Source organism: Perca flavescens, chromosome 4, assembly GCF_004354835.1.
Source record: "Perca flavescens isolate YP-PL-M2 chromosome 4, PFLA_1.0, whole genome shotgun sequence".
NCBI lineage: Eukaryota > Metazoa > Chordata > Actinopteri > Perciformes > Percidae > Perca > Perca flavescens.
In genome coordinates, this window is record NC_041334.1 from 6,397,015 (window position 1) to 6,420,932 (window position 23,918).

Sequence of the window (23,918 nt, forward strand, 5' to 3'; positions counted from 1 at the left end):
AGGCTAAGGGAACTTAGTATCCTGGATCCATGAAATAACTGGCCTTTAAAAATAAAAATCTGCCTGCCTTTATGGGAATTTAACATAGGGGTGTATTGACTTATGCCCCCTGTATTTTAAGGAAGAACAATATATATTTACAATATATATTCAAGAAGAAAATTGCTGTGCTTAAAGGTTGGATTTTTCTTCTTTTTTTTAAATTAAGGCATTAAGATCAATTTCCAAAAGATGATTTTTTATTCCTCTTTTTAGTCAACTTTAGCATGGGTGTATTCACTTATGCTGAGCACTGTAGTTACATTCAAGTACTGCTAGACATTATATCTAAATGTTGAGAATGCATCCTTTTTTAGCACTGTATGTATATATATATATATATATATATATATATATATATATATATATATATATATATATATATATATATATATATATATTATGCTTCCCTTTTAGGTTTAGAGATGGTTTGGTAAATGTTTCATGTGATTTAGGTGAGCGTAATAATCTGGGACCAACATCAGTTCATTCATCTGTTTTGACTGAAGCTTGATCATACAATAGGTACTATATCTATATGGTTTCATTTTATAATTAACTTTAGGACAATATCACTGTTGTGTCACTGTTTGTTTTGTGAAAAAGCAAATTCCACCTACTGATGGAGAGAAAGGCTCATGTCAGTGTAAATGATATTACAATACTGTATTCACATTGCTGTCATGTACAGTATGGAGTTCATCTGCAGGAGTGGCTTGAGTAGCAACAAATAGGACTATGAATATTTGTATTTTCTAAAGGTTTACGTGGTATTGGCTCACTGGTCTCACAAGATACTCATTTTGTGTTCATCTCACATCAGAAAGACGTCTGCACGCATTGGGGTTCAAGTGCTTTGTGCTGGAAAAATTTGAGTTGAACTTCCCTTTTCGTGACCATCATTATAGGATTGGTCCTCCTTGTTTTGGACTGTGTTTGTATGTCATGAATCACGATAAATGTTAGTACTGATTATGAACTTGGATATTTTATTTATTGCCATATTAGGGGTGGCAGTAGCTCAGTCTGTGGGGAGTTGGGTTGGGAACTGGAGGGTCGCCAGTTCAATTCCCTGTTCGGACCAAATATGGAGTGTGAACTGGTAACTGGAGAGAGGCCAATTCACCTTCTGGGCACTGCCAAGGTGCTCTTGAGCAAGACACCAAACCCCAAGCTGCTCAGCAGCCCCCCCCCACACTATGACATCTCTCCATTTCTGCATGTATAGGACCTGAGCATGTGTGTGTATTTCAGGCCTGTGTGTTCTAACAACAGTCAAATATAAATTATTATTAATCACATTATTATCATATACAGAGTTACAACTCATTGTAACGTTTCATTTCTTGTTGTTCCTTCCTCCTGACAGCCATAGCTGCAGTCTCCCAGGCCCAGACTGACTGCTCTCGGGGGGCCTGTTACCCACCCACCGGTGACCTGCTCCTGGGCAGGGCCCAGCAGCTCTACGCCTCCTCCACCTGCGGCCTCGCAGGCTCCGAGGTCTACTGCACCCCATACGAACAGGTAGGAGCACAGGACATGTCGTCTCTGCTAATCAAAGATGTATGGAGACAAATCTCAAGTTTGTTTCACACTGTATTAGTATTAGTCTACACAAAGAAAGAGGAAGGTGAGAGACATCCGGCCAAAAAGAGGGACAGTTGGCTGAATTTCCGCTGGCACCTGAACAATCCCAGAAGTGGAACGTCGTGGATATAGACTATATTAGTATCAACCTCTAAAAGCCACAGTGATCAAATCTTAGTAAATCATCTTGATCAAGAGAGACGTCTCTGGTTAGAAGAGCTGTTCAGTTAAAAATGTGTGACACATAGCAGCACAAACAGCAGCTTCAGTAGTAAAATATTAATATTGGCTTTATAAAGAAAACCTTATCAGTCAAACCAGAGCACATAGACAGTCAGCGCCTCGGCCAGCTGTGTTCACCCGGGCCACGTGTGGGTCTCTACGTGAAGTTTGCTCCGTCAGGAGGCGAGCGGTGCAGAGGTCATGGCGAACAGACAGGATGGAGGCTGTGGTGGTTTTGGCCGGACTGCCTGCTGTCCATTTTGTGAAACAGTCTGATTTCAGTGCCAACGCATCATGTTGCAACTGTACTCTTTGACCGACGTCTGAAAACCACTCGCCAGCCCATCGGCTGGCTCAGCACAAACTGAATTTTGAAATAAAAGAGAGAGAGAGCAGAGAACAGGGTCATTTTGCAATTTTTACTTTCGCTCAAGAAACTAGGAAAACTAGACTACCCAATCATTTAATAATTTCCTTAAAATGTAATCAAATTTGCATTCATTATGGATCAAAAATGTAATAAACCCCAAAATGTAATCAAATGTCCTGACTGATATTGTACAGTAATAACATTTTTACCAGTGATGTTATGTTTTACCTTGCATTATTGGGAATTTATGACATTTTCAGGTGGGTCATTTTGTTTTTCTTCCAAAACTGATACTCTCAGAGAAATTTGACAGTACCATTCTCAATGCAAAGTGATTCTAACTTAGCAAATAAATAAATCAGCAGGGGTGTGAAAAAGTACTCAGGAATTCTACTCAATTAACTTGAGTTGTTCTCACAGCTGTATTGGTCAGGGTTTTGCTTTTAGATGAGAAAATCTATGTTTGGAGTGTTTTCATTAGGCTTACATGACACTAACAGTATTATACATGTTGTATAATACTTTCACACTTTATAATTCCCCAGAAAAAGCATACTTAATAATTATAACATTATCTCTCAAATTATTACATCATCAGTTTTGAATAATGAAAACCCACATGAAAGCTATTGCCTTCTCAGTACAAATGCTATTACAAAATCAGCCAGGACATTTGATTACATTATTGGTGAATTTATTACATTATTTTGGTGACGTTAAAGTTTAAATTTGGTATTGTGTGCTATCTGCTGTGCTGCCAGAATTCCCGCCGACGGAGAGTTTTCGAAGAGATGTGCTAAAAGATATTTAATATGCGCAGTATATTCGTCTTGCAATAGTCCAATGATAAGAGGGATGGTGTAACACAGAGCGAGAGGGCTGGACTGAAGCCCAGCTGTTCCGTGTTACCACAGATCATCTTCATTTCCGCCTTCAGATAAATGTAGTGCAGGATAAAGTACAATATTGTCTCAGACATGTAGTGGAGGAAAAACAGAAGTCTCCCAAGCTGAAAATAAGTAAATACGTTAGTAGGCTAATAAGTAAAGTTTGAGCACTTCAAAAAAATGCCTAAGTACAGTACTTATGTTAGCATTAGCCTACTCTGCTATAACAAGGAAAATGTCCTGTTGTATTCCAACTTTCAGTGATTTTCATTATGACTCTCACTAAGGCAGGGGTGTCAAACTCAATTTCTCTAAGGACCACACTGGAAAATAAGAATCACATCAAGGGCCAGACATGTTTAGTTTATTGTTATGCTTTTATTTCATCAAAGAAGTCAAGCATCTTTGACTGTATTATTGCATGTCTCATATAGCTTTCTCACTTGTTGTTTGGCCGACATAAAGAGACAAAAAAGTCAGCAAAAAAGTAACTTGGCCATCAAAGTAAAAAAAGCGACAAAAACATCAGACAAAAAAACATCAATTCAATTCAATTTGATTTATAGTATCTAATTATAGCAAGAGTTATCTCAGGACACTTTAAAGTTAGAGTAGGTCTAGACCACACTCATAATACTATTTACAAAGACCCAACAATTGCAGTAATTCCCACAAGAGCAAGCATTTAGTGCGACAGTAGCGAGGAAAAACTCCCTTTTAGGGAGAAACCTCGGACAGACCCAGGCTCTTGGTAGGTAGTGTCTGACGGTGCTGGTTGGGGGTGCAAATTAGACAGAAACGTCAGAAAACAAGGCAAAAAAGGTTGAAAAAAAAGGCGCCAAAGGCGTCGGCAAATGTGACAAAAACTTCTGAAAAAGTGACAAAACATTGAAAAAGTTACAAACAAATAGATGGGCCAAAATGTACTGAAAACCTACATCGATATGAGTTTGACACATGTGCACTAAGGTAACCTAAACCTAAGTGATCCAAATCCAACCTAAAAGACACAGAAAGCACAGAAAGAAAGACAGGCAGGGTAATGTTTGTGTTCATTCATACCTCACAGTGTGTGTGCGCTGCGTTGAGTCTGCCTCAGGGAATATAGGGATAGTTGTGTTAGGCGTGGACTCTCTCTGATTGATCAACGCTTTCCCTTATTTTTTTAATTTATTTTTTTAATACCTGAGCCGCACCTTGTCCAGACAGGGAGGGGAGGGAACACTCAGCGGTATCTCAGAGCTGACACATACATGCACGGCTGCCAGTAAAGACCAACAATGATGAAGCTGAAAGCCCGCACAGCCATCATAAAAAAAACTAGTCAAATCTTGTTGGCAATGCGTCATCACACTGCTGCAATCACCGGATTCTGTAACAAACATTTAGGTATGCATAGTATGCATCATATTTCTCTATATCTGTATCAGTGTATCTGTGTCCAAACCGGCAGCGGCAGATGGCTGCCCACCAAGAGTCAGGGTCTGTCCGATGTTTCTGCCTAAAAGGAATTTTTTTTCTCGCCACTGTCGCACCTAATGCTAGCTTCTGGGAAATTGTTGGGGCTTTGTAAACTATAGAGTGTGGTCTAGTCCTAACTCTTGTTATGATTTGATACTATAAATAAAACTGAATTGAATTATGAATCAAATGAATATATTTAAATGCTGTAGTGTTGATTGGTCTAGTGCAGAGATCTTCAACAGAGGGTCCATGACCCCTCGGGGGTCCTCAGAGTTAGTGCAGGGGGTCTGCCCAATTATGTTAAAAAAAAAATTTGAATATGTCTGAAAATTAAAGGTCCCATGACATGCTGCTTTTTCGATGCCAGGAGTTACCATGGCCTTTAATATTTCGATAGTAATTTAGATATTATATGTAAGTTTTGATAGTAATGTGACAGTACAGTACATGTATGAAAGAGCTAACAGTTGGATTTTGTATCGCAGATTGAAAATAGTTTTAGAATTTCTGTTGTTGATACTAAAGTGCAGTGGGCCAGGTTGAGCTGTAGCTCCAGCAGTATACAAAGACTCTAAGTTGTGACAGATTTGGTGAAACGTGTCATCTCTGAGACCGGCTCATTAGCTCTCCTGTTTATGTTTGTGTACATTAAAGCCCTAAGAATTTGTATTTAATATATGAGGTTATTTTGGTTGGAGTTGCTAATATCATATACTATATACTGTAAATATATGGAGAATGATCAATAGATTTGATGCATCCTATTAGGCATGCATTTCAGATTTTATCAGGGGATCAAATCATTTTGTTGCAGTGTCAGATTTCCTAAACATATATAGAATATGAAGAGAAACTGGAAAGACATCCTTCAAATCTATAATGTACCGAAGCTAGGCTTATTTCAGGTAAATTTGTAATGGGGCCTAAAAATAGATTTTTCTTACCCCATAACAATCCGAGCAGTTCAGAATCACTCATTCCAGCCAGATACCTGCTGTTTCAACTTAAATGCATTCAACTTAAAGTGTGTAAATTCTTTTTTCTCGTTGAAAAACTGTGAACGTTATCGACTCTGAGGTGGGTTCTTCTTAACTTGTAGGTTAAAAGTGATTCAACGTGGTCCCAATTTTTTATCCAAGGTTTGTGTTTTTTGGCACTGTGTGTCCCCTCAAACACCGTGCAAACACACTGTTTGCATGTAGCTGTTGCCAGCTGACTGTTGCATCAACTGTACATGTGTTTGATTTTCAGTTGTGGTATAAAGTCTACAGTGGGCATTATTATAAAATGAGTTAGTTAAACTAAATCTGTCTGGAAAAAAGCCTTCAAGTTGAATCCCTTTTAACCTGCAGGTTAAGAAGAATCTCCATGTCATGCTTATCTGGGGTATGTGGGTTGAAGTAGTTGTAAAAATGACACAACCGACTCCTTGAGGGGCTTAAGTCTTTATCGCCTGAGATTAGATTAAATTCACAGTTCTGCAGTCACAAAGAAAGATTTACACACTTTAAATTGAATGCATCATTCCTGTAATTCAAAACTGAAAACACTAAAATTTTTTTTTGTGTTTTTGAACACAATTTTTTGCATTTTTTGAATGCTTAATGCTCCTTTTACTCCATATCAAACACATCCACATGAAAAGACTGATAACAATATCATTTATAGCTAACCAGTAAGAAATTATGAATTAGCCTTGCTTAGCATTAAGGATGGAAACTACAGAATAGCTGGTTTCATCCAAAGCAGAAAAAAAAAATTCGATTTTTCATATTTACGTATAAAATGATCTATGTTATTTTGGGTAATCCAAAATTAATTAAAAAGAAAGCCAACAACCAATACTCAGGTTAATTGATGACTTGATAAATGCATTATTTTTAATAGGTTTATGCATATTTTGAAGTGCTAATTGTAAACCGTGTTGTCACAAATTATTGTTCTAGGAGTAGGAGAGGCTGTATGAAACTGACCTTTTCCTGGCTAAATCTATCTATAAAGACCGCCCACTAAACTTAAATGTCATGTGACCGGTTGTCATGACGGTGATGTTGCGTCCTAATGTGTGACTGAGTTGAGTCACGTAGCTGGAGGGAAAGCATTAGTGAGGCCTTTACAGTATGTCGTAACAATCGGCAACCCAGAGGGAACTTTTCCCTACAGGGAAAGCAGCCATGTCCAGCGTCACCAGAATAGAGGAGGACCTCCTAAATATTGACTGATGAAAGCAGCCAGTCAGTCATGTGGGCATTACATCTCCAAACCCAGCGTGGGTGTCTTCATAAACAGCACGTAGCGCATCAGAGGTGGAAAAACATGATCTGCTCACTTTTATTTAACACACTGATAACGTTGGTGTGTTTGTGTGCACATGTGTACATGCACACTTCACACTGATTTATGGTCAGTAAATAATACTACACCTAAACATCATTTTTGGGATGAATTGGGTAGATTATTTTACTAAAGTCATTATAAGTTATATTAGACGTCTACAATAGTTGATTGGAATTGTGTTTTGGAAAGAGTCTGAATTTCATCAATTTCAAATTTTGTCGGTGGGGGGGGGGGGGATTCTTTATTTAACAATGGATTTGTTTTGCCTGTGTTGACAAGTCAGGTTCCACAGGTGTCACACAGTGTTCCTTCCTCATCTGTTACTGGGGCAAAGTTTCCCTCCAAATTGTTGACCAGCCCAATCTATAGAGCTGTTGTGCATCTGGTGCATATTGATTTTCGGTGTGACTTGCTCAGTGACCCGGCTAATCATAGCGGGGAGCAAAAGAGACTCATTTAGAAGTTGGGTCTTAGGTCCAAGGGTCACTTTCAGGACAACTGGCTCTCACAGTGACACAATCCCATACACCAACTATTACAATGTAACTCTGCAGGAGCGTCCATTGTTACTTTATTTGTTTCTATGTTTGTTTGTTTCTTAGAGGAGGATGAAGTGTTGTCCATGTGACTCCAGGAACCCAAACGGTCAGCTGGCCCACACTGTCCAGGATGTCCTGTCCACATCTGGACCAGACAGATGGTGGCAGTCTGTGAAAGGTGGGCAAAGAAAGAAAGAAAGAAAGAAAGAAAGAAAGAAAGAAAGGGCTTTTCTATTAGCAGGAGTGAAATGGCATATTTCAAGCAGTGCTGTAGTCAAGTCCACCTTTGTCGAGTCCAAGACAAGTCCAGGACCAGGACTAGTCAGGACCGAGTCACAACCGAGTCCAAAGAGGTTCAAGTCCAAGTCAAGATCGAGTCCAAATGAGAGACAATACAATACAGAGACAGAAAAAAAAGAATCCTCTTCAAGACCACTCACTGTACTTACCTGTTGATAGTTGATGTGATGTGAGAGACAGTATTTCTTTTATTTTAAGATGATCATTTTGCATTATTATTATTATTTGTAATGATAAAAAAGCAAGTACAGAGTACAACACTGTAGGATCAAATTAGGCCCTATTATTTACTTTAAGTGTAACAATTGCACTTAAGTCCCATAGAGCTGAAGTGCAACTTCACATTTCACATAGTCTTTTTATTCTGGTGTTACAAGAACATTGTGGAAAATGTAACAAAAAACACGCAACACAGGTGTCACTAAAAATAAAACTCTGAACGGTCCCATTCTTGGACTTATTACTTGTCCTGAAGAATCCATAGTCCAAAGTGCTCGCTGACATTATGTCTGTGGCCGAGTCCGGACTCAAGTACGACAGCCCTGATTTCAAGTACATGCCATGTTTTATAGCCATTTCTTCAATTGTCTTCCAGCTGTCAACTCTAAACTGTAGGAAGCAAAACAACATCATATCTCATGGGAAATCATTTCAACCAAAGCAAAGTATTTTATTTGACATGGAAATGCTGTTGTGCCTGTTTTGTCCTGCAGAGGTGAATCCCGTCACTCTCCAGTTGGACCTGGGCAACCTGTTCCAGCTGGACAACTTGGTGCTCAGCTTCAAGGTGGGACACAGTCTGCTGATCACATGACCACCATGGATCTGTTCTGTTGAACGTTTTGAAAAATATTGTATTTGAATGTATTTTATAGTTTATGGAACACATCCGAGTATAAACACGGTGTATCTGTGTTTGTGTCCTGCAGGGTCCGCGTCCCAGTTCCTTTCTCATAGAGAGGACACGGGATAATGGCAGGACGTGGCAGCCCGCTCTCTACTTGGCTACAGACTGTCACAAGGCTTTCCCTGGCATGCCCACAACTGCACCTCTCACCATGGACCAGACATACTGCTACACACTGCCCCCTACTGGAGCAAACCCATACCAAGATCACAAAGTAAGGACCAGTGGTGGAATGTAACTAAGTACATTTACTCAAGTACTGCAGTTAATTACAAATGTTGAGGTGTAGAGGTATAGGGCATAGAAAGCTGTGCATAAGTGCAGAATGAACTTTCATCTGGGATTTCTTGTGAAATGCAATTAAAAAATATTTGTATATGGATGAATGGATAAAACAATGATGCTACATACAGTATAATTTACATATATATTTATATATGTGTAATAATATATATATATATATTTTATTATTTTTTGTTACCAGAGTAACAACTATTCTTACTGGGGTCCACACAAAAGATAAAACAAAACAAGACATTTAACGATACATTAATATTCCACATTGTCAATACAATAAATAAATACTATATATTTAATAATTCCACATTATGGATAAAATATAGTTCTACTGATACATTCACATTTCCTTCTTAACAGCCGTTTGACACAAGTAACCAATGGACACGTTGTACCGGTGTACACTAGTGTCTGTACTTAGGTAAACATCAGAACGTTAATCCACATTCACATCCCTGCTACCATATGCAGTTTAAGATGATTTCTTTTTGACTAATTGCTCATTTTAATCTTTTAATAAAACATTTTTATCTCACTTGTAATTTGTGTTAAATGCAGTGGAAATATGTTCCAATTTGACATCGCCCTATACATTACAGTTTTCTGTGTGGCATTAGTTTTAGGTAAAGGTATAATCCTAATAAGATGTACATTTCTCTTCTCCAGATCCAGTTCGATCCTTTGCGTCAGTATGCTTATGTGCCTGCTTCCACAAACCAAAAAATTGAAGGTAAGTCTCTGTCTGTCATAAGTCGCTCCACCCGGTTGGAGGTGTGTAGGCCGCTGACCGACAGCTGTCTCATCCCCAGATGTGTCTGCGGTGACGGGGCTGAGGGTGAACCTGATGGAGCTCGGCGATGTGCCGCGTCTGCCAGGCAGAGCTCTCAGTAGGTTCTACGCCCTGAAGGAGATGAGGGTGATGGGCAGCTGTTTGTGCCACGGACACGCCAACCGATGCCTTCCAGAGGCCGACAACAACCTGCTGACCAACAGCATACAGGTACGTGTGGGGGGGTTTGGAGGTTGATGGTTGTTTTTTGTTTTTTTTGGGTGGGGGGGGGGGGTGGTTGACTGTAGGGGTGTGAATCTTCACTATTCTCACGATTCAATTCGATTACGATTATCCTGTCAACGATTCAATACCACGATGCATCACGATCCGTCACCTCCTCGACATTAATATACAGTACATATTACTACACATGGCTTTCATTGACAAATTCAAGCAGAGGAGTCTGAACACAACAAGATAAGTCTAAAAAAAAGCAGCGAGCAGAAAATCAACAAGTAAAATCAGTGGGCAATAATCGATTATGGATGCAATGATTCATTTCAGCACTAGTTAACAGTAGTTCCTCCCTCTCTCTGCGCTCCTCCTCTGCTGGTCTCCTACCCACGCCCACCACACGCCTCAGCACCATGGGGCGAGGCCTTTCAGCTGCACTGCTCCCTGGCTCTGGAACTCCCCTAACCCTAACCTAACCCAAACCTAACCCAAACCCCCACACATCCGCCAGTCACCATAACATCATTCAAATTCCACCTCAAAACCCACCTGTTTAAACTGGCCTACTCACTATAACTTATACTTTATGAAATCCACTGATTCCATTTCCACAACCTTTCATTCATTTATTTTTTGAACTGTCACATTTTTGTTCCGTCTTGTCTTGTCTTTGTCATTGCCCGTCTTGCTGGTTTATGTTTTTATCGCAATCACGGAAGGCTTGTATCATGTGGACGCGCCATTAGTTTTCTTGTCATTACTTAGAATCCCTGATGGGGGCGACAGAAACTACGCACTATAGCTTGAAATGAAATAAGCCTCTCATTCAGTGGCTACCAGGACAATGATCCTCATGCATTCAAATTCAGTATCAAAGGAAAGCAGCAGTGAACCCTCACCAGGGTTACATGAGAGCGGCAGTACATTTCAAAAACGTATATTATTTAATATGCACGGTGCAGTGGTTAGCACTGTCGCCTCACAGGGTTCGAACCCACAGGGCCTTTCTGTGCGGAGTGTGCATGTTCTCCTCGTGACTGCATGGGTTTCCTCTGGGTGCACAGACATCCAGAGCGCTGTGGAGATCTAGGCTTGGCAATGCCACACTACTGTTAGTGTGCCATGTCCCTGTGATTGAACACTGCCTCTCCCCCAATTTCGTATGTCATATAAACATATTTGTTAGCTGTTCTGAACTGAAATCTACTCTGGATTTCATTTCAACTTTCATCTTTATGCATACTGACATTTTCGTTGTTGGTGCAGGTTGGGTACCGAACTTCAATACGTTTTAGGCACCGACCGAATTGCCTCTCTAGTATCAAGTATCAAAAAAATGCCTCGTCATTCAATACCAAAGTTACATACCTGAGGAGTAAGTCTCATCAGCGTCAGTGAGCCAATAAGCACACAGCATGCTTTTACCAAGATCTGATAATGCTGCTGATTGGCTGTCTAACGTTGCACGTCGTAGAGGTATGCAGGAAAAACTCTACGTTACGCACAGAGACGGTGCTCATGTGTTGTATTTTTAATGGCTTGACTACAAGTGTGTGAGTCACATAGGTGTAAAGGAGCTAAGGAAAAAATTAAATTAATTTAATAAATTTAGGAACCAGTACCAGTAAGTCATTAAATTGGTACCGGTATCAAAACTTTTTGAACGATACCCAGCCCTGCAGGCTAAATACAGTATATAATCGAGATGTAATTCACTTTAAAAAAGCTTGCTGGTATAACTAAGTGATGTGATACTCTGCTATATGTCTCTGGTAGCAGTCCTCAGCTGATCCCAGCCTGAATGAATCAGCTCAGCGTTGCTGAACACGCTTCTGTGTCTCTCTGCAGGTGAATCCTCAGTGTGACTGCCAGCATAACACAGCCGGTGTCAACTGTGAGCGTTGTGCTGATCTCTACAACGACCTGCCCTGGAGACCCGCAGAGGAGGGCAACACTCATACCTGCAAACGTAAGACTTCCCCCGTACCTGTTACACGTCTCTCGAAACCCAGCTGATCAGCGTGATGGTGTCATGACCCACCACAGACTGTAGAAAGACACGGAGGTAGCATCTGTCAGCCAATATATCGAATTAATGCAATAATGCCTCTCACATTTGTCACCATACCCCTAGTCTCGCTATACCAGACCTTCCTCCAAAGCGCGCATGAGGAGAATCTGGCTACTCCACACAGCATTCGGGGATGAGAGGAAAACGTGCTCTGGTTTATTGGCATTTCTTTAAACCAATCACAATTGTCTTGGGCGGTGCTAAGCACTGGAGAAAAGCCATGGTGCCTCTGCAAAATAGCCTCAGCAGGGAACTTGTTTTGGTGGAACCTGTGTACGTTCAAAGGTTGTTTTAGTCGTGCAACAGAAAACTCAGATTGGACAGATAGTCTAGCTAGCTGTCTGGATTTACCCTGCAGAGATCTGAGGAGTGGTTAACCATAGTCCTCAGAAATCCACCGGAGTTTAGAACGCCAACACAAAGGAAGAGGAAGGTGACGGACACCCGGTCTAAATGAGGGAAATCCAGCGGATTTTCCTTCAGCAACAGAGGAATCCCGCAAGTGGAACGTCGAGGATATAGACTACCATACCCCAGACTGTTTTGGAGCATCCATTATGTCAAAGCTAGACAATAGCGAAAGCCAAAATTGTCCCACAATGTTGGCAATCTGATGTATTATTAGATTTTTGTTGTTGTTGTATGTAATGTTTGCTTGGGGTTGCGTGAAAGCCATTTAAACTCAAATGTATTTATTTATTTTAATCAACCTCACTTTTACTAAGGGCCAAACTGGAAAATAAGAATCACATTAAGGGCCATTTTTGTGGGGGGTTTTTTACACTTTTGTCACATTTGGTCCACATAAAGTCCTACAAAAGTCAGCAAAAAAGTTCCTTAGCCATCATTGAGTTTACCAAATCAAGCAAAACAATGATTACATTTTTAAAAGTAGGCTACCACAACACAGCCGACTCACAGCAACGAGTCTCAAAGTCGGCAAATCTGCCAAATTCTGCTCTGAGTGTAATTACAGTTTGAAAAACAGTTTCCCGTCTTTTTGGTTTGGCACACGACAAAGCGGGTCAAAATTTATTGTGAACCTAAATTGATATGCGGGCCGGATCAAAATTTGTGAGGGCCCAGATTCAGCCCGCGGGCCTTGAGTTTGACATGTGCTGTATACTAACCTCCTTGCTCCTCCTCAGGCTGTGAGTGTAACAACCACGCCCAGCGCTGTCAGTTTGACCAGGCGGTGTTTGAGGCCAGTGGGCGGAGGAGCGGAGGTGTGTGTGAGGGTTGCCTGCACCACACCACAGGGCCAAAGTGTGACCAGTGTGCCCCGGGCTACCAGCCAAACCCTCGTAGCCGAATGGACCGCCCCGATGCCTGCATACGTGAGTTGTTCATTAGGGAAATGAAAAGCACTCTGAACTTCAAGTTAGGTCCTTAACAAGTGCAAAGCATCAAAAAGCTGAACGTGGCATGCACGATCCAACTAAAACTTAAAAAATGGGCTAAATATTTGATGTATATACAAATGTATATACACGCCAAATGTAAAAATTCAGCCACATGTAAAAATTCACAATTTTATAGCTGATGTATTTTGATTATTTAGCTCACTTTCCTTACATTTAGCAAATTATTCTCACATTTAAGAGAGAAATTTGTGTAAAACTAGCCTACATGTTCTTTGCAATTGTCATCAATATGCTTATAAAAGTAAAATAAAAAGTTAAATGTTAACTCTAAATATGAAATTGCCCCTGTAGATACAATGGTTGATGAGTTTGTGTTGTTGTGTTGCTGCCAGGCTGTATCTGCAGTGCTGAGGGGACAGTAAACGGGGGCCGGTGTGACGACAGCACCGGCACGTGTCAGTGTAAAGTGAATGTGGAAGGCCCCCGCTGTGAGCGCTGTAAGAGAGGCTACTACGACCTGAGCGCCTCCAACCCTCTGGGCTGCTCCAGTGAGTCATCCAGCACCTTCATATCACACTCTGTAACACCAGCGGCTTTTTCTTTCAGCTGGCTCTGTTTTCAGTGAGCCCTTAACTACCACAGCTTATGGTGCGTTCTTTTTGTCCACCGAAGTCGATCTACGAGTCGTTTTCCGGAGTTACGAACCGGAAGTTGCAAAAAGAACGCCCCCGAGGTCGTACATACGACTCGTCAAGTCGTCTGAACTCAGAGGACCCCGAGTTCCCTTTCAAAGATGGCTACATCGTGCATCACACGTAGTAAACATTGTAGTTTTCTACAATTTTAAGAACTTTTGTCTTTGTTGTAACCAAATGAAGAAGTCGTACACATGTCGCTACAGTCTTATTATGAGTTAAATACCGCCTAATTAGGTTTTTTGTAGCTTGTGCAGCTGAAATTGGCTAGAGACGCTTGGTTGCTATATGACAACAATGGCCGAGTCTTGAGCAGAAAGCAGAGCAGTAACCTCTGCGGTTATTCGTTTTTCAGACACGGATGTGACGTCACACTCGGGCTACTAGTCGCGATTAAAAAGAATGCACCATTAGCTTGAGTAGGGAAATCTTTAAATACATAGGTATGCCTAATCCCCAGGTCCTTATAGCCAGTGGTGGAAGTAACTAAGTACATTCACTAAAGTACTGTACTTAAGTACAAATTCCAGGTACTTTACTTTCCATGCCACTTTCTACTTCTACTCTGCTACATTTCAGAGAGAAATATTGTACTTTTTACTCCACTACATTCATCTGACAGCTTTAGTTACTAGTTACTTTACACGTTAAAGGTGCTGTAGGTAGGATTGCGAAGATCCAGGACTTAGCCAAACATTTTTAACATCGACAACATCTCCGTCCCTCTCCCCTTTCTGCTAAAACTCAAAACTGTCTCCTAAGCCCCTCCCCCCACAAGGGAGAATGAATGTGTGTGCATGAGCAGTGATTGACACGCAGTTAGACACCCCCCACCCTGGCCCTGTTTGGTGCATCTGAACAGGGAGCTGTGGATTTTTGCAAATCGTACTACAGGCTGTAGGTGGTGCCAGAGGAGCCGGATTTTTTTATTTTTTATTACCTGCTTCCTGTAGTTCTACTTGAACATAGGGTCAGTTTCAGAAACTATGACAGAAAGTTAGTTTTATAAGTCTTACCTACTGCACCTTTAAGATGTTTGCACTCAAAACACATGTAGTTTATAAAATCTGATGTTTTATTCTAAATGAAACTAGCCAACAATATAACAGCCGACAAGTCCAGCTGAAATGATTAGACCATTAAACACACAACTGTTTGGATCCTTTCCAGTTTCTAAAATGGGAGGGTTTTACTGCATTGAGTACTTACTTTTAATACTTTAAAAGTTATTTGCGTCTTCACTGTTTTTTAGGCCAAGGACCTTTAACCTGTATTGTATAATATTGTACAAAATGAAGTTGCATAATAAACTGGGCCTACAAGTATTTGACCCCTTGCTGATTTTGCAGGTTTGCCCACTTACAAAGAATGCAAAAATCTACAATTGTAATCATATGTACATTCTAACAGGGAAAGACAGAATCCCAAAGAAAATTCCAGAAAATCACATCATATGAATTTATTAAAATTGATAACCATCTGATGAGGAAAAACAAGTATTTGACCCCCTGGACAAACAGCAAGTATTCTGGCTCCTACAAGCCAGTTAGTCTTTCTTTAAGACACAGCCCCAATCCGAACCAATTATCTACATCAAATACACCTGCCTCACCTCGTTACCTGTATAAAAGACACCTGTCAACACCCAAACAACCAGCATCCAACATCACCACCATGGGCAAGACCAAAGAGCTTTCTAAGGACATCAGGGACAAGATTGTTGATCTGCACAAGGCTGGTATGGGCTACAAGAGAATCGGAAAGCAACTTGGAGAGAAAAGATCAACTGTCGGTGCAGTTATCAGGAAATGGAAGAAGCACCACACCACCGCCAACCTCCCTCGGTCTGGGCCTCCACACAAGATCTTGCCTCGTGGGGTGTCCCTGATCATGCGAACGGTGAGGAATCATCCCAAAACCACAAGGGGGGAACTGATGAATCAACTGAAGGCAGCTGGGACCACAGTTACAAAAGAAATGGTTGGTAACACACTACGCCGTCATGGATTGAAATCCTGCAGCGCACGCAAGGTCCCCCTGCTCAAGAAGACACATGTACAGGCCCGCATGAAGTTCGCCATTCACCACCTGGACGACTCAGAAGAGGCCTGGAAGAAGGTGATGTGGTCAGATGAGACCAAAATAGAACTTTTTGGCCTCAACTCAACTCGTCGTGTTTGGAGGGCAAAGAACACAGAGTACAACCCAAAGAACACCATCCCCACCGTCAAGCATGGTGGTGGCAACATCATGCTTTGGGGGTGCTTTTCAGCCAAGGGGACGGGACAACTCCATCGTATTGAGGGGAGGATGGACGGGGCCATGTATCGTGGAATTCTGGACCGACATCTCCTTCCCTCAGTGAGAGAGCTGAAGATGGGTCGAGGATGGGTGTTTCAGCACGACAACGACGCTAAGCACACCGCCAAAGCAACAAAAGAGTGGCTGAAGAAGAAGCACATCAAGGTTCTGGAGTGGCCTAGCCAGTCTCCAGACCTGAATCCGATTGAAAATCTTTGGAGGGAGCTTAAAATTCGAGTTGCCAGGCGACAACCTCGAACCTGAATGATTTGGAGGCTGTCTGCAGGGAGGAGGGGCCAACATCCCTGCCGAAATGTGCACAAACCTTGTCACCAACTATAAAAACCGTTTGACATCTGTGCTGGCCAATAATGGCTTTTCTACAAAATATTAACATGCTGTTTGTCCAGGGGGTCAAATACTTGTTTTTCCTCATCAGATGGTTATCAATTTTAATAAATTCATATGATGTGATTTTCTGGAATTTTCTTTGGGATTCTGTCTTTCACTGTTAGAATGTACATATGATTACAATTGTAGATTTTTGCATTCTTTGTAAGTGGGCAAACCTGCAAAATCAGCAAGGGGTCAAATACTTATTTCCCCCACTGTACCTTTTAAGGTACACTACAATACTAAGCTACTATTTACATATTCATATATAATCATGTTTTAATGACAAACTACATACATGTAGTACAGATTAACTGTATCTGTGGATGGCTGCCTTAGTGGCTACCTTACAGGCCAATAAGCACCTCATCAATATTGATGAGGTTTTTACGAATAGGCTGGTTTATCTTTGGTAATAATATTTTGGATTCACGTTAATGTATATTTTCCAACATATTTTAATTTGGGTGGAAATAAACTTTCAAAAAAGTATTAAACTATAATTTGGCAGCCCCCCTGCAGTGACTCTGAGGCTGTGACTTAAGTAAAGGACCTAAATATTTCCACCAATGCTTATAGCTATGGTTAAAGTGTATATATGTGTTAGGGGTGGGAATCACCAGAGGCCTCACGATACGATATCATCACGATATTATTGCGATTTTAAACATATTGCAATATTTTGCAATATACTGCAATGTATTACCTTTTTTCCAACTTAAAATCTTTCCTAAATTTAAATTATGTCCCCAAAGGAAAATTTTGTCAACATCTGTTTTATCTAAAAAGATAAATTTTTCTGTCTGTTCATCTCACTTAAATTTTATTGCTGCAAAATGGGATTGTCAAGCAAGACAGACTGACCAACACATATATCATAAAAGATCGATACTTGGCATCTGTGTATCGATACAGTATTGCCACGAAAAATATCGCGATACTATGCTGTATCGATTTTTTCCCCCACCCCTAATATGTGTGCAAATGTTCATATTAAAGTTGACAGTAGCTAACTGATGTTCCCCCCTGCTGTCCAGAGTGTTCCTGTTCCCCAGACGGGTCCCTGTCAGATGACTGTGACGTGATGAGCGGCCAGTGTGCCTGTCGGCCCCACTTCCACGGCCGGACCTGTGAAGTGTGTTCCAAAGGCTATTGGAAACCAGCGCTGACATCATTCTGCAAACCCTGCGGCTGTGACCCCACCAGGTCATTCAGTGATACTTGTGACCAGGTATGATCACTACTTAGAAAGAGCCAACACATTCACACGCCCATCACGTAAAATACGGACGCTTGGTCAGGTGCCTTTGGCGTTGTTATTGATGCTGAAAGTCATCTTTAGCGTCATTTCTTTTTTTCTTTTTGGGCATTTTTTGGCCTTTATTGACACGACAGCTGAATAAATGAAAGGGAAGATAGAGGGGAGAATGGCATGCAGCAAAGGGCTGCAGGTCGGAGTCAAACCCTGGCCAGCTGCATTGAGAAGTAAACCTCTATATATGGGCGCACGCTCTACCAACCGAGCTGCTGCTGTGCCTGGTGCGTTCTACACACACATGGTTTTTGCATCGTATCTGACGCTGAGAGCCACTCGTAAAATACGGACGGAGTGAGGACAGGTTGGAATAACGCTAGAAGAAGTCCATTTACAAATTAAAATAATACAAAGATAAATTACATTAAAATGCACTTAGATAAAAGTAAAAAGTATGTCTGTAATAATGTACTGTGAGTAAACATTAGTGCATTACATTTTAAGAAAAATTTATTTGGTGATGATGTTATTTGATAGACCTATTAAATTAAATTTTTTGCTACAAAATAAAGTGCATTAACATGCCAACGTATGTATACACATCACACCACAGAGCCCTTATGTCCATACCAACAATATAGTCCTTTTCTGTAGATGGCACGTAGCAGCCTGTGCATATAACATTATTTATATCATATTTATATTTATATTTATATCATTAATTATGAATATACAACCAGAAAAGAGACAAAACTCTGAAAATGTAACAAAAATAACAATACTACAATAAATAAAAAGAGCTATTGACAGTTTGGATTGGTTCTCACCAGTAATAACACTGAAATCTTCTTTCCAGGTGACAGGTCAGTGTCAGTGCAGACCAGGCTTTGGAGGCCCAACATGTAGCGAGTGCCCAGATAACACATACGGAGACCCTCTCACAGGCTGTCGATGTGAGTCAACTCTCTCGCATTACTCCATGTGTTGTTGAGAAGCCACTTGATGTATTTGTGAGATGTATTGGAGGCTGTAGTTTAGTTTGCTGTCTCAGTCATGGTAGAAAGTTGTTTAATTTTACCATTCGTTTAATGTAGGACTCATAAGTAAGTAAAAGTTAACTGGGCTTGTAAATACCCCAGGTTCACACACAAATTCCATGTTTAGCACAGGCTAATGAAGCCTCATTATAACTGTTGATACCAGATTGCAGTCCCAGGTTAAGCCTTAATACTTCCATGAAGACATGACTCAAGTCTGCTACTGTAGTTCCACATGGTAGCTTCATTTAAATCTAAAGTTGGCTTCTTCGTGGGTACTCTTCCTGGGTGCTAGCCTTGTTGTTATGAAATTATAAAATGTTGTATGTATAGAGTGGTATATCAATAGTATTTTATAAGTGACCTATAGGATGGACAAAAAATGCCCAAAAAATAGCAGACAAAAGTTAGGTAGTACATAGGATTGGGCATCGTTTTGATTTTAACAATTCTGATGCCAGTTCCTTATCGATTCTCGATTCCGATTCTTTGAGGAAGAGGTGAAACGGGTCCCATGCTTCTTTTACAGATAAGAGGAACATTTTATTTTGATTCAATGATGATTTACAGTTTTAGCAGGCTTTTTCAACGTAAAGTAAAGCCACCCTAGAGTTATATAGAGTATACAACACAGCTGCAACACAACAATGATCGGATTCGAAACCAAACTTTCCAAATGATTCCAATACAAAAACAATTCCATTGGAATCGTAATTTTTGAAACGATTCCAAGTTGGAACTGGTTCCCGATGCCCAATCCTATATCCTATTGTTCCATGGTTAGCAGTGCTAGTTTATTTCTTTTTTTTTTCTTAAAGATTAATTTCTGGCCTTTGCACATATGTACTACTTATGTTAGCTCACAGAGGGTAGTTTCAGGAAGTTTGTGTTTTTCTCACTTTCCATTCATTTTTCAAAAATAATCCACACTGCCCACCCATAGTGTAAAGTTTAGATTCGTATTCGAATTCTACATTTCAATTCTACAATTCTGTCACTTCATATTCACTGTTATTGACTGAGGTACTGGGGTGCAGCACCTGAGGCTTCCAATTAGAGCTGAAATGAGTATTTCTTGTCTTCTGATCCTCTTGTCTCTTCCTCCACAGTGTGTCGCTGTGATGCTGAAGGAACACTTCCAGGCAGTTGCGACAAGCAGACAGGAGCCTGTTTGTGTCGGCCCGGCGTCAGAGGAACCCGCTGTGACTCCTGCAGCCGAGGACACTGTGACTCCTTCCCTGGCTGCGAGACATGTCCGTCCTGCTTCTTCACCCTGGACGCCCAGAGACAGAACCTCAGTGCAGCTCTGGAGAGACTCTCCACCAGATTCCCTTCCCGTCCTGGAGGGGCTGTTGATCCTGGAAACTTTGGACCTCGCATCCTCTTCCTGGAGAACAGCCTGAACCTGATCCGGAACTCCATCTCCCTCCCTCCCAGTATTACCACACAGGTCGATAATGCTCTGCTCCAACTGGACAAGCTCAGGTAAGGGACCGCTGAGAAAAAAAAGCCAGAATTTGGATTTGCTATGAAAGCACTAATATGCTCTTTATAAAGCCTTCCAGTGGTGGAAGAAGTATTCAGATCCTTTACTTGAGTACAAGTACTAATACCACACTTTAGAAATACTGTGTTAAGTTAAAGTCCTGCATTGAAAATGTTACTTAAGTAAAAGTATGTAAGTATCATCAGGAAAATCTACTTAAAGGTCCCATGACATGGTGCTCTTTGGATGCTTTTATATAGACCTTAGTGGTCCCCTAATACTGTATCTGAAGTCTCTTTTATATAGACCTTAGTGGTCCCCTAATACTGTATCTGAAGTCTCTTTTATATAGACCTTAGTGGTCCCCTAATACTGTATCTGAAGTCTCTTTTATATAGGCCTTAGTGGTCCCCTAATACTGTATCTGAAGTCTCTTTTATATAGACCTTAGTGGTCCGCTAATACTGTATCTGAAGTCTCTTTTATATAGACCTTAGTGGTCCCCTAATGCTGTATCTGAAGTCTCTTTTATATAGACCTTAGTGGTCCCCTAATACTGTATCTGAAGTCTCTTTTATATAGACCTCAGTGGTCCCCTAATACTGTATCTGAAGTCTCTTTTATATAGACCTTAGTGGTCCCCTAATGCTGTATCTGAAGTCTCTTTTATATAGGCCTTAGTGGTCTCCTAATACTGTATCTGAAGTCTCTTTTATTTAGGCCTTAGTGGTCCCCTAATACTGTATCTGAAGTCTCTTTTATATAGACCTTAGTGGTCCCCTAATACTGTATCTGAAGTCTCTTTTATATAGGCCTTAGTGGTCTCCTAATACTGTATCTGAAGTCTCTTTTATTTAGGCCTTAGTGGTCCCCTAATACTGTATCTGAAGTCTCTTTTATATAGACCTTAGTGGTCCCCTAATACTGTATCTGAAATCTCTTTCCCGAAATTCAGCCTTGGTGCAGAATTACAGCCACTAGAGCCAGTCCCACAATGAGCTTTCCTTAGTATGTGCCATTTCTGTGTCTGTAGCTATTGAGGAGGAGAGAGGGGGGGGGGGCAAGGTGGAGGGTGGGGGTGTGGCTTTGACCAACTGCCACTTTGCTCATTTGAAAGCCATGATGTCTCTCTCTCATGGGTGGGCCAAATTCTCTGGGCGTGCAAACCAGAGAAAGGGGAGGTAACCTTGCTCCTTATGACCTCATAAGGAGGAGATTCAACAGGACACCCAGGGCTCTGTTTACACCTATCACCATTTCTAGCCACTGGGGGACCATAGGCAGGCTGGGGGAACTCATATTAATGTTAAAAAACCTCATAAAGTGAAATTTCCATGCCATGGGACCTTTAAAGAAATAAATGTAGCGGAGTAGAAGTAGAAAGTGCCATGAAAAGAAGTAAAGTACAAGTACCTCAACATTTGGACTTAAGTACAGTACTTGAGTAAATGTAGCCTACTCAGTTACATTCCACCACTGGTTCCATCATTGTTGTGGAAATTCATGGATGTAATTTCTTCTCCCTATACAAATTTTTGGACGGTGATTCTCTCACTGATGCCTATTTAAACAGCTGATGTTTTTGTCCCCCAGGAACCGGGTGGACAGGGTTAACAGTGACCTTTCACCCCTGGCAACAACTACTGGTCTGGACTCTGAGCTGGAAAGACTGCAGGCTCTGCTGGACAGCCTCACTCTGGTGTACAAAGCCAAGAAAGATGCAAAGGACAACTCCAGCAATCAGAACAACGCAGGTCAGAAACAAAGACACACCAACCACCGCTACACACTACACTTTTAGTAAGGCAACATTGACTGCAGATGTTATTTAGGTGCATGAATTATGTAACATCAGTGTCAAGTGGCTCCAATTGAAAATTATCCATCCATCTTCGTCCGCTTATCCGGTGTCGGGTCGCAGGTGGAGCAGGGGACCCCAAACTTCCCTTTCCTGAGCCACATTAGTAATAGTAGTAATTAATTAGTAATTAAAAATTACATTTTTTTTTTATAAAACTGAAGGCATATTGGTGGCCTAGACGAATCATAAACAAAAGCCACAACACAAAAACAGAAGCCACAACTCAAAAACAAAAGCCACAACTCAATAAATAAAAGCCACAACACTAAAACAAAAGCACAAAAGCCACAACTCAAATACAAAAGCCACAATGGAAGTTTATTTTTATTTATTTTTTTAAAACCTCCTTTCCTCCACATGTGAAGCATAGTCCGCAGGCGTTAATAGTCGGTTTTGTTTCATTGTCAACATTGTTGACGCTCACTTCCATTGTGGCTATAAAAAATTAAAATCTTACATTTTTGCATTTGTGTTGTAGCTTTTTGGCTTTTGTGTTTGTGTTGTAGCTTTTCTATTTGTTTGTGGCTTTTGTGTTTGGCTTTTGTGTATGGTGCAAACACGCTTAACATTGGTTTAAGCACAATGTCTGACTGAACCATCTCACCATGTTTTTCAAACAGACATTCTGATATGGTGACATCATTAAAATATACTGTACTCAAGTTGAGTGTTTCTGTCTCATTCAGGAGCATTTTCTGCCATCAAGACCGCCTACGATGAGTCTACAGATGCAGCTAAGAAAGTAAATGCCAGCGGAGACGTGGTGAAGGAGTCAGCTGATGCCAGAGGAGATACTATGGACCTTCAAAACCGAGTCCAGCCAGCCAACACCAGAGACCTGGACAAACTGAACCAGAGCATGGCCTCCCGACCCGACCTCACTCCTGTTGCCAAACAGGTAACTCCCAGGCCTCATCCCATCAACCTGATGCTGGGATTCTCATTTCATTTAGCAGGGAGACAGATTATCGTGTTGTGGAGCTCTACTATTTACTTGGAAACGTCCGCTGATTTGTAGTACTTAAAGAAATATTTATCATGATGAACACATCTGTCAGATGTAAAGAAAAGAAACAAAGGAACAACTAGCAGTATGAGGCTGAAACATTTTCATTTTGAATCAGCATGTCTTCACCTTCCAATATGTGCCATCTTTTACAAATTAATTTAATTTAATTTGGGGCCATTTATCTATTTACATCTGCACCACCTTTAATTTCCCTTCTCTTTACAAGAGGGGTATTCAAGGTTTTTTAGGCCAAGGACCCCATAGCTAAAAGAGAGACCGAGCAGGGACCCCTACTACATTTTGTATGAAATTGGGTTGCATAATAAACTGGGCCTACAGTAATGTATAGGGCTGCCTAAAGCCTTTACACATTTTTATGGTGCATACAATACTAAGCCAATAAAATAAGTATTGACATTCATATATTTATAGATCATGTTTTAATGTTAAACATACATGTAGCACAGTGAATCCTTAAGATTAACTGTATC

At 40.8% G+C, this 23,918-nt stretch overlaps 1 protein-coding gene across 1 annotated transcript in view; it reads left to right on the forward strand.

Moving 5' to 3' along the window:
• Positions 1–1,126: 1,126 nt before the first annotated feature.
• Positions 1,127–23,918, forward strand: part of lamb3 (laminin subunit beta 3) — a 30,623-nt gene continuing 7,831 nt past the window's right edge. The window contains exons 1-15 of the mRNA XM_028574730.1: positions 1,127–1,193; positions 1,409–1,563; positions 7,509–7,623; positions 8,459–8,532; positions 8,675–8,866; positions 9,616–9,679; positions 9,759–9,949; positions 11,804–11,924; positions 13,175–13,363; positions 13,783–13,938; positions 17,817–18,010; positions 18,891–18,987; positions 20,181–20,556; positions 22,151–22,311; positions 23,105–23,316. Coding sequence (XP_028430531.1) covers positions 1,127–1,193; positions 1,409–1,563; positions 7,509–7,623; positions 8,459–8,532; positions 8,675–8,866; positions 9,616–9,679; positions 9,759–9,949; positions 11,804–11,924; positions 13,175–13,363; positions 13,783–13,938; positions 17,817–18,010; positions 18,891–18,987; positions 20,181–20,556; positions 22,151–22,311; positions 23,105–23,316 — 2,364 coding nt within the window. The remainder of the gene's footprint in view (positions 1,194–1,408; positions 1,564–7,508; positions 7,624–8,458; positions 8,533–8,674; positions 8,867–9,615; positions 9,680–9,758; positions 9,950–11,803; positions 11,925–13,174; positions 13,364–13,782; positions 13,939–17,816; positions 18,011–18,890; positions 18,988–20,180; positions 20,557–22,150; positions 22,312–23,104; positions 23,317–23,918) is intronic.